Here is an 11,470-nt window from a genome sequence, read left to right on the forward strand (position 1 = left end):
AGCCGCATAGTTCTTGTACATAGCTTGCATATAAAAGCTTTCAATGGCAAGAGAAAACATTGTCACATAAAACAACGTTAAACAAGTATTAAAAAGATAAGGTAATATGTTCTGAATAAATTAAAACTATAGACTCCTCTTATTTAGCAATGATATAATTACTTAACCTTTAGACTGCCGAAAACTCTGATCCGCCGATTTGAATTACATGGCGGGTTCGATTTGCACTCTTCTATCTTAGAAGGAAGACTACAAAGTTCCCCGAATGTTACTTCCAAATCGAACACAGTCCTTCTGAAATAAGAATTTCAATATGGCGACCAAGGCAGTACAACTACTGACGGTCCTCACTGAAATTATTGAAGAGGAGGAAGAAGAAGGTATGGATGACGAGGATCACAACAATTTCTTAATTCTCGGGATAGCTGCATTAAGTAAAACGTAAGATATGATAATAAGACTATTTAGAACGCAATTCGATGACATATCATATCGACAATGTATACGAACACAGTCACAGGACGGCAGTTTACTATCGATACAGTAATGTTACTACCAGTTTACTGTTTATATCTGTCATTGGATACGTGGTAGTTGTGGCCTAGCAAGTCTCTTGCCTACATTACATGGTAAACCTTTATATCTACCGAGCTAGGGTCATTATTATACTGTACATTTAATTGCAGTTTATTCATTGAATGCTTATCTTGTATTATTTTTTTTTTCCTTTCAGAAGGGAAGTTAAAAGACATCGCATCGAGGACTATATACAGAACACAGTGCCAATGTATTCACCATGTGTTTTCAAAACTTTTTTTCGTGTTTCGCGATCGACATTTGAAATGATTTTGGAAAATATTGCCACTATTGATGCCCTCAAACAAAGAAATCCAAGTGCAGGAAGAACACAGGTTCCTTTAGAAAAAGATCTATTAATGACTCTTTGGTATGTTGGTTCACTGGAAACAGTAAGGTCAATTTCTGATAGATTTGATGTATCTGAATCAACATTTTATGAACACAACAGGAGAATGTTAAATGTTTTCACTGATGACTTGCTACACAAATTCATACAATGGCCACATACAGAAATCGCAACTGTAAGCGACAGATTTGAACAGAAAAAGGGATTTCCAGATGTGGTAGGCGCTATTGACGGCACCCATATTCGTATCAAATCACCAACAAGTGAGCACGCAGCCGACTACCTGAACAGGAAGCGATATCATTCTGTTGTTCTTCAAGCAGTGTGTAGGGAAGATATGAGGTTTACAGACATATATGCTGGATGGCCAGGTAGAGTGCATCACGCAAGAATTTTTCGGAACTCGCCACTGTTTCAAAAGGGTCAAACATTGTGTGGGCAATGCCATCTACTTGGTACAACTGGTAGAAATGATGGATGTCTCCTAAATAACAAAGCTTATTGGACTAGCCTGTATTCTTCACAATATGTGTATTGAAAAGGTGGTGAGTTGGAAGAACATTTCAACAATGCTGCTCAGCAAATTCCACAAGAAAATCTCATGCCATTAGAAATAGATGCAGAAGGCAAACTTAAAAGAATCCTTTTGACACGTCGAATTGCCTATTCATGAGCACAGGACATTGGATACTTGAGCATACACATCTGTTCCCTGGAGGAACACGTTGCAAGCTTATTTCAGTCTCAAACTTTTCTTAGTAAATGCATGCATGAATACACATGTATAATTCATTGTGTCATAATAAAGTATTTGCAATACACATTGTAGTTTATATTTTGTTTCAAATGTTTCAAAATTAAACGAGATCTTACTGTAGATCCAAGAATTGTTTAACAGCAGACGGACCCCGGAAGCAGGGCGATTTGAATAGCCCACCATCTGAAGATTGTGAGCTAATAAAAAAACAAATTCAATGTTACTAAATCATTTTTTATTAAAAAAAATTCTCATACTTTGAAAAATTCAAAATCAAAATTAAATAAAACATTCAAATATTTAACACACATGTTTCATACTTTGAAAATTCAAACTTAACTAAATAACAAAAGATTCAAATATTTAACAATACAAATGTACTGTTAATACATGTATACACTTTTTGACTAGGAAATGAGTAAAGTACATTGTATACATGTATAAAATTGCAATGGCCAACAAATATAAACAAAAATCACAAATCAATAAATTTTATAAATGTAGGTCACAGTGACTTATGTAATAAAGGTGTATGTACATGTAGTGTACTAGTGTGTACACTTAATGTATGTACATAATCTACATACAAAATGTAAATGTTGCTTTAATTTCCCAATGGCAGTAAGGAATATGCATACCTCTGTTTCAATAAGAGGTAATCTGGAATGAAGTCTGTTATTGCGAAACCAAAGCAGCACCTGCCAACATATCTGTTTAAGATGGATGCCCACCAATCCACTTTTCCTTTGGGTGGGACACATATGGCACAAACAACTTTTAAGTTCACCATTATGGTTTCAAAAATTTCACGCTTGACTGGTTGCACGTTTCTTAAATGCACATAGCTAAGTGTTTTTCCTAAAGCTTTTGACAACACAAGAATATCATTTTCATTCAAGCATGGTACATTGCTCAATTCTAATTTCATCAATGCAGGACATAGCATCAGATTTTGCCATCAGTGGATAAACAGGGATCTTTCCACATCCACATCCTACAATTTCCAATTGCTTAATATGTTTTAAGCCAGCAAAAATTTCTGGTGATGTTAACAGTCTAGCATTCCATCCTCAAAAATATCCGAATATTTGAATACTGAAAAAACTGCACCACTCTCTACTAACTCTTGCAACAATTTGCATACATTACTGATTGATGTTATAATATCTGGAATCGGCACATAAGACAAAATCTTGATCAAAATTTCCACAGGTAAGTCACATATGTTCAGACCTACAATTGCAATAACAAAGAATTATTCAGGATTTGACATAATTTTATCAGTTTAATTTAGAAAAAGAAACATTAATTTATTGCTTGATGATGCATACAGAGACTAAATTCCAAATTTCAATTAAAATGATAAAAAAATGAACAAGTGATTTGTGGTTTGTTCCAAAAAGGCTATTGTATAATATGGTCTGGTAAATTATTGCTGATCTTTCATTGCCTTTAACATTTCTTGCAAAACTCCCATTTTTTCATTGTGTCGTTTTTCTAATGCTTCAGCTTTTGCCTTGTTGTTTTCATTTTGACTTTCAACATAGGATTTCAAAAAGGTAATTGTATCATTTGTTGTTGAAGTCCTTGGTTTTGTTTTTTTCTTTTCACAACTGTTGCCATCATTACTAGCCTTTCTCTTTCCCTCACCTGAGCTATTTTGGCTACCAACAGATTCCTTGGCAGGCATCGACTGAAGTTTATATGCAGGTTCAAGATCATGTCTGTCGCCTAATATTTCGGTAAACTCAGCTTCATCAGGAAATTCTTTTCTAGAGTTTCCAGATTTGTTTTGATCATCCTTGTACTGTCTGTATGCAGCCAGTTGCGTCTTCCACCTGCCTTCCACTTGCCCTGCTGTGAATGTAGTTTTAAAATGCGTGTTCAGCTTTTCCGTAATTTCAAACCAAAGTGTTTTCTTTTTATAGACCACTGATCCAAATTTGTGTTTTCGTTCCAAATATAATTGAAGAATCATTAACGTCTGGGCTCTGTTAAATATGGTAGCTCGTCCATTGTCAAAGGCAGGATCTGGCAAATCAGAGGCAGGATCTAGCAAGTCGGAGGTAGGATCTGGAAAATCGGAGGCAGGATCTGGCAAATCTGAAGAACATTATGAACGTTGTTAATCTGATGATTCAACATAAAGACATACTTTTAAAATAGTATATTTGTTTTCTAAAATAAATCATAAATTAAATAATTAAATTTTATACATGTATATGCATGTATGTAGAGGCCAGAGAACAAATAAAATATTAATTTAGCTTTACTATTATGGATACTTATATAAATCAAATATTGAAATGATTTTAAAGCTTTTGCTTACCATGATCTGTTGGGCTTGTAGAAGGAGGTGGTGATGGCGGTGGTGGTGAAGGAGAAGCAGCTCTACTTGTCGCATCTTTGGCCAGCTGAATGAGTTTGTCTTTTGCTTTAGGGTCTAAAATTAAATTACCATTGAAATTACACGTACTGAATGAAAAATGACAAATTCATTGTGGTATGAAAGCTCGAAAATAATATTCTGATTTTTTACATTTTCTAACATGACTATACAGCTGTATATGTCTTTAATAGGTTTTAGACTAGTTAAATATATACGTACTTTTTACATGCATGTATTTATTGATTAAGTTCCTTGGTATTATTATTCTTCTTCAGTGAGCAGTTTTGTAAAATTACATGATATGAAATTACCTCCTGACATATGTACTTGTATATATGATATCATGAAACAATCTGAAAGGAGATAACTGATGTTCAACAGAAAGAGGTGGAATGTGAACCTGGCTTCTTTTAGAAAAATAAACACATCCCCGGTTGTTACAACAGGTCCCTGTGTTCTAATTATAATATACATACATTTGTACCTTACCGCACACCTACATCAGTACATACACCCTGTAGTCAATAATGTGCCTATATTTATGATATATTTATTAGGCCTATAACAGATTATAACGTTATGCACCTGTGGTCAGCTGGTGGTTGCCTGTATATGCCACCATATGAAAACTTTATAAAATCGTTATGATATTGATATATCTAAAAAAAATATTGTTTTATAACTTCTAAAGTGAATAGAATCTACTTGTTTTACTACTTTAATGTTTACGCTATGACCATCGAGCCCCTGTGCACCTTAATCTACAAAACACTTATGAACAAACCGGTCCAAAATCAAACAAATAGATGTTTTGTTCGTTAAATGCAACAAAATTAATATGTCCTTGCTCAAAACTGCTGACATATTGTAATTTTGGATGTATTTGGTCATTTACTTCTGCATATCAGCACTTACTTTCCACTTGCCGCCATCTTGTATTCTGTCTCTTCTGCTCGAGAGGTGGAAGGGGCAGAAGGTCTTCCGAAATTAGAAGTTCTCGAATCGAACACGCCTTCCGGTTTTAGAAGACAGTTCTTCTTCTTCCAGAAGAGCAAATCGAACAGGCCAACAGTTTCAATACGTGACGTCTTTAGAATTGTGACGTCATAATGCGCTGTGTATATCCCGACAACTGTTCCACTCGTTATCTTCAGCCGTCGTACAATTTAGGTGATACATTTAGAACGTGTCAAGCGAATCAAGTACGTACCGAATCGTGATTTTATCTGAAACCAACCATCCAAGAAATACTTAAAAAAGATTTGAATTAAGAATTAAGAAAGTAACGTCCGTTATTTTACATTTTAATTACTTTTTAAATTCGTATAACTTTCGGTGTAGTTTATACGCGAGCTACATAATGGATGTTATTGCCATCGGTAATGCTACAAAGTTTTAGTTTTAGCTCAACAACATAGCATGCAGATGAAAAATTGTATTTTCAATAAATACAATATATTAAATATTTGGAATGCGTGCATAATTAGCGAGTTTTACCAATTAAACGTCTGCAATATACATTCCCATTATGAATACTTGTATGTACATAATCTCCGAAACAGTTTTCTCTAAGTCAGAAGATAATATGTAAAGATAAAGGACATAAGGGAGATTTACATGATACCAACGTAAAACATCAGAGATAAGATTCTGTTAGTACTGACAAGAAACAAATTACATTATACGAATGTAGACGAACAGATTCTGCATGGTAATTATACAATCTATTGTTCAATGCAGTTCAAATGCCTTCCAATACATTGGCGAGGAAGTCCACGCTCAAACAATGAACAAATCGTTCTGCTCCGACGACGTATTCCACGGCCATTAATAGGACGTTAAACAAAATAAACCAAACCAAACCAAACCACGGCCATGGCGCATACGTGAAGAACAGACACAGCAGTCTTTTTCCTTCTTTTGTGTTAAAGTGATTAATGAAACTTTCTTCACTGCTTGGCGGCGAGGGTTGTCGGGTTTCTTGGTTCCAGCGAGTGCTTCAATAACGGCTTGGATTTACCGCAGGCGGCTTTTTACTTTCAGTGTTGTATTTTCCTTATAAAATATATAGGAATTCATAAGAATTCTGAAAAATAAATACACCAGTATTTTCTTCCTTACATTTTAGCATTTCCTCTGCTTTCCATATGAATGAAGAAGACCATCATTCATATCTACTGCTCCATTGTTGGTATTGTACAGTGGTTTACTTGACCCCAGATTTTGTGCTGGTTGAAGTGTCGATAACAACTGCACAGGTTTCTTTTCGAGAAGTCGCCACGTCGCAAGTAGACAGAGTTCCCTGGCTGGCTACCGTCTCAGTTGACCTATTGCAATCGCCTTTTGTCCGGCGTCGTCCGTCGTGCGTCGTGCGTCGTAAACAATTTACATTTTCAACTTCTTCTTAAAAACTGCTGAACTAAATTCAATGAAATTTTACAGGAAGCTTCCATGGCTGAGGGTGAACCAAAATTGTGAATTATATGGTCCCCACCCCCCAGGGGCCTGAGGGGCGGGGCCAAAAAGGGTCAAATTGACTAAAATTTCAAAAATCTTCTTCTCTACTCTCAGATATGGTAGAATCAAATACTTTTCATAGATGGAAGGGTCTTAAGGTGCTTTACCGAAATTGTGAATTTCATGACCCTGGGGTTTCACGTTTGCCCCTGGGGAGGGGGTAAACTTTACTATAGTTTATATAGGGAAATCACATTTTTGACTATTATTTGTTGGATATCTATTGGAATTCATTCTAACTTGGTTCAAATTATCAGCATGGGATGACAGTTTGATGGTATGTACATGTTTGCCCTGGTTGACCCCCAGGGGCTGGTGGGCGGGGCCAAAAAGGGTCAAATTGACTGAAATTTCAAAAATATTCTTTTCTACTCTCAGATATATTAGAATCAAATACTCTTCAAAGATGGAAGGCTCTTAAGGTGCTTTACCAAAATTGTGAATTTCATGACCCTGGGGTCTCACGTTTGCCCCTGGGTAGGGGGTAAACTTTACTATAGTTTATATAGGGAAATCACATTTTTGACTATTATTTGTTGGATTTCTAATGGAATTTATTCTAACTTGGTTCAAATTATCAGCATAGGATAACAGTTTGATGTTATGTACATGTTGGCCCTGGTTGACCCCCAGGGGCTGAAGGAGCGGGGCCAAAAAGGGTCAAATTGACTGAAATTTCAAAAATCTTCTTCTCTACTCTCAGATATGTTAGAATCAAATACTCTTCATAGATGAAGGGGTCTTATGATGCTTTACCAAAATTGTGAATTCCATGACCCTGGGGTCTCACGTTTGCCCCTGGGTAGGGGGTAAACTTTACTATAGTTTATATAGGAAAATCACATTTTTGACTATTATTTGTTGGATTTTTATTGGAATTCATTCTAACTTCGTTAACGTTATCAGCTTGGGATGACAGTTTGATGTACATGTTGGCCCTGACTGACCCCCAGGGGCTGATGGGCGGGGCCAAAAAGGGTCAAATTAACTGAAATTTCAAAAATCTTCTTACAACCCAAATAAGGTAGAATTAAATACTCTTCACAGATCGAAGGGTCTTAAGGTGCTTTACCATAATTGTGAATTTCCTAGCCCTGGGGTCTCGCGTTTGCACCATGGGAGGGGATAAACTTTACTATAGTTATAGGGAAATCACATTTTTGACTATCATTTGTGTTATTTGTTTTGAAATTTATTCTTTCATTCAAATTTACTGAAATATTTCAAAAATCAGGTGACCGTTAAGGCCCATTGGCCTCTTGTTATTTGAAAAGAAAGAAAACGACAAAATACAAAACAACAACAAAACAAAAAACCAAAAAAAAAAAACCCGAATATATTCATTTTGAATGCAAATCCAACTTAATATTGCTCTGCAGGTAGGGCGTAAGAATTGTATCTGCTGCCCCCATTGCATGATCGTAAGAGGCGACTAAATTTGGGATCTTATCTTTTCTCTTCTTTCTTTACAACTTTTTTCTTCCTAACGTCTCCCTTGACACTGCCTCACTTTTGGCCTTTAGTTGAGCGTTCGCCCCTGTGAGGAAGGCTTTGGGTTCTGTCCCCTGGCCGAGACATACCAGAGTCTGAATGGTAGTTGCTGCTCCTGCTTAGCGCTCAGCATACAAGGAGTGGGACGACTGGTTCGCCCGTTGTCAGTATAATGTGACCGGGTGGGGTGTGCTTCTGGGTGTCTTCGGCAGTATGCTTCAGTGAGGTAGCACTATAAATCGGCAAAAGTTCCGGCCTATTACAAGGAGACTTAACACGAACATACCGCAGCCTCCCAAAACACACATACGCACTCAACACACGCATGCATGTCGCACGCACGGGAGGCCGTCCTTAAATGACCTTAGCTGTTAATAGGACGTTAAACAAAATAAACCAAACCAAACCAAACCAACTTAAGAAACATATTGCACCACATTCACACTATTCCACTTTAATTTGAAATATACAGTAACATATACTTCCTAAATTTGTTCCGCCCGGCATCCCATAGAAAACATTTAGCTTTATAAGGATCATCCATGCCTTGAAACGTTTGGCAATATTTACGTACTCTAGTGTGTAGTTCCGGAGAATGAGTACATGCACAAAACAAATTACCAAAATAAGGCTATAAAGTGTATTCATACCGGTCAAGTATGTGTTGGAGAAGTCTGTGTCAAAGATTCAAGGACGTGAAGAAACTATCACAAAAGACGAGATAGCCTTTATGAAGAAGTAACGATGCTTGTAGGAGCTCTATAACTACGTTCGTTCCTTGGAGTTGTCCTGGTGGAACTGGGTCGAATTCCTGTAAACATGCATCTGAAGCACGTAATATGTAGGGGACTCACAAAGTACCCAAAACTTGACACCATACTTCGCGACCTTTGATGTGATGTACTGTCGAAGAACGCTGTGTCACTTTGTTGGTACAAGAGACTTGTCCACGCATAACTCCCTGTTTGGAATCTTGAAGCGCATGGATTGTCGATTGACGAAGTGCAATAAGGTCGACATCTGACAGATGGATCGTACCCAGGATGCTACAAGCAACACTTCATGATTAGAATTTATATGTAAAATCATCTATCAAAGATAACGATATATCATGCACGTGCTTCATACACGTATACGGTTTTAACTTACATGTGTACCAGAAAATTGTAATTTACCATCCCAGTTTGTGTTTATTTGAGATACGGTTTAGTATTTGCCTAACTCAGTTTATAATTTGATTAGATTGTTCATGATATATGAATATCATACATGCACATGTAGCACGTTGTTTTCCGGTACGTCTGCTGTGTTGTACAAACATTTAAGACACCATATATCAAAATAATTGGGTTTATAAATCCATTCAGTAGAGGTCGTCTAGGAGCGATATGATGTGGCGTACAATTTCAAAATGACATGCTTATACATACATAAAAAATAGTGTGATTGCTGCCGCCGATGAGCTTTCGCAATCATTGATTGCAATTGTTATATATACACGTGACATTAAAATGTGAAAATATCAAGCATACATTGTATTATGACGACAAGCGTATGGAAGGAAATGGGTTTTTTCACTTTTTATTTCAACGTACGTGTTAGTGTGTCTGATGATTTCTTTTGCCAGAATATCAGGGAAAAGCAACTTGAAGTATGTTAACGGCTCAGCGTCTCTAGGAGGCATAGGTAGCAGTGTACAGTAAAAATGCCAAATTCTGAAAAATATGGCACATGTTTTAGATATGTAAACATTGCCATTTAACCTTACATATAACCTCTAATAAAGTATATATATTTGAAATCTGTACAACATTTGCAATTTTAATAGAGCTCTGAAGGATAAGTAAACTGATATTTTCTGTGAGTTTTAGAGCTGTGAATACCATGGTAACAGCTTGAAAAATTCTCAAAAATTGCAAAATATTATGATATTTGACCCAAAATGGCACAATTCTCTACACAATTTTTTTTCTGAAACCAATTTAAAATTAAACATCTCTATCCCAAAGACAGAATTAATCTTGTTTGGACATATGTTGTAAATTAAGTTTTTCTGCTATCTTACCTTTCCTGTGGGCTTCCATTTTTCGCTGTAGGCAAAACTAAATTTCCTGTGTAAACACACGTTCGGAAAATCCGGATATTTAAAATCCGGAAGCAATTTATTAAATTTTTTTTTAATAAATGTGAAGCCTGTATGTACTACTTCATACTGAATATACCAATTATAGTGTACATTTATGTTTTCATTTTTTATGCATATCACAATACAGGAGTTATTTGCTTAACAAAAAAATTGCCCATGGCCAGGCTGTCTTACTGTGGTGTGCTACCATACGCATTAAACGTGGAACATGACTAATTGCCTGTCTTCTGTTTGGCTCCGCTGAAAAATGTCCTTATCCACGGACCCGCCATTGTGCTCTGCGGCTATGATGTCATAAAGACGGCATATTTTTTATTATAACGTCACATCGTCGGGAGGTGACGTCGTTTATCATAATATTGTTCATTATTTTTAATATTGTTCATTATAGTCTATATCGGAACTCGTTATGACAAACAAGGAAAATCATTTGCAAATTGCAGTCACGTTTACACCACATCATTTGGTTCATTCCCACTCATCCAACATGTTGTTTTTGCTATATTAACATTACCTGCGTTTACCTGTGGAACATTAAAGCTATGAACAGTGATTTTAATGTTGTTATAGTCGATATGACAGTAAGATGCACCAGGGGAAAATGCCATGGGAACCCGTTATATTTACATTGACTTACCATTTTCGTCAACTTAAAAAAACTGAACCAACAAAAAAAGTTTCCGACTTTTTTAAGGTCACATGACCCACTGGGTGTTATAGCCTGAGACAATGTATGCTATAAGGGTATGGTGGCAACTACCTCTTAGCATTGTGTCAATTGGAAAATGCGGAGCAAATCTAAATATTTAGGTATAGTCTGTTCCATACATGTTTGAGTTCGAATCCTACGGAGGCCCCCTTTTTTTTCCTTTTTTTTTTCTTTTCTTTATCCTTGTTTTTTTAATTTTCATAATCAATGCCATATTATAGATGTTCTTGATTGTAGTTCTGTAGTGCCTGTAAAGAAATGTATATTTTATCAATAAAATAATGCAATACTCAAAAAATAAATTACAAGGTTTTCCCAGGGTTTCTTTGCCGTTTTTCTGTTAGAAAGATATATAACTCAGAACTAAACAGTACATGGTATAATAGAAATAATCAACTTTGACTCGTGTATTGTTGCAGGATATACAACTGCAACAATACATGAATCATCGTTAATTATTTCTTAAATTTCCTCAAAATTAGAGTCTTTAATGTTTGAGGTTGTCTCACTAAATGTACATCATATATCGGCCCCAT

General features: G+C 36.0%; 2 protein-coding genes across 3 annotated transcripts; one reads left to right on the forward strand and one right to left on the reverse strand.

The window, feature by feature from the left end:
* The first annotated feature begins 209 nt into the window (after nucleotides 1-209).
* On the forward strand, nucleotides 210-1,746 carry LOC117319181 (protein ALP1-like). 2 transcript variants are annotated; one of them, XR_004530618.1, is made up of 2 exons: nucleotides 210-380; nucleotides 734-1,746. XR_004530618.1 is itself a non-coding variant. In XM_033874019.1 (2 exons), exons 1-2 carry the CDS (start codon nucleotides 314-316, stop codon nucleotides 1,461-1,463), a joined length of 858 nt encoding a protein of 285 aa, XP_033729910.1. In that variant the 5' UTR covers nucleotides 216-313; the 3' UTR covers nucleotides 1,464-1,746. The 2 variants fall into 2 exon arrangements, 1 of the variants encoding a protein (XP_033729910.1); XM_033874019.1 differs by having other exon boundaries at nucleotides 216-441.
* A 442-nt stretch (nucleotides 1,747-2,188) lies between these two features.
* Nucleotides 2,189-5,083, reverse strand: LOC117319180 (the record flags this gene model as incomplete). Its single annotated transcript, XM_033874018.1, has 4 exons — nucleotides 2,189-2,915; nucleotides 3,333-3,785; nucleotides 4,012-4,125; nucleotides 4,987-5,083. Coding segments are annotated over 4 exons (849 nt in total), but the record flags the coding sequence as incomplete, so codon positions are not given.
* Nucleotides 5,084-11,470: the final 6,387 nt, after the last annotated feature.

The sequence above is a fragment of the Pecten maximus genome, unplaced genomic scaffold, assembly GCF_902652985.1.
Source record: "Pecten maximus unplaced genomic scaffold, xPecMax1.1, whole genome shotgun sequence".
NCBI classification, from domain to species: Eukaryota; Metazoa; Mollusca; class Bivalvia; order Pectinida; family Pectinidae; genus Pecten; species Pecten maximus.

What these genes read in the sequence shown, in the direction of transcription:
- LOC117319181 (XM_033874019.1), top strand. Translation starts at nt 314, where the DNA reads ATGGCGACCAAGGCAGTACAACTACTGACGGTCCTCACTGAAATTATT. An exon ending in ATAGCTGCATTAAGTAAAAC is followed by an intron (nt 442 to 733) that starts GTAAGATATGAT and finishes TTTTCCTTTCAG; the next exon opens with AAGGGAAGTTAAAAGACATC.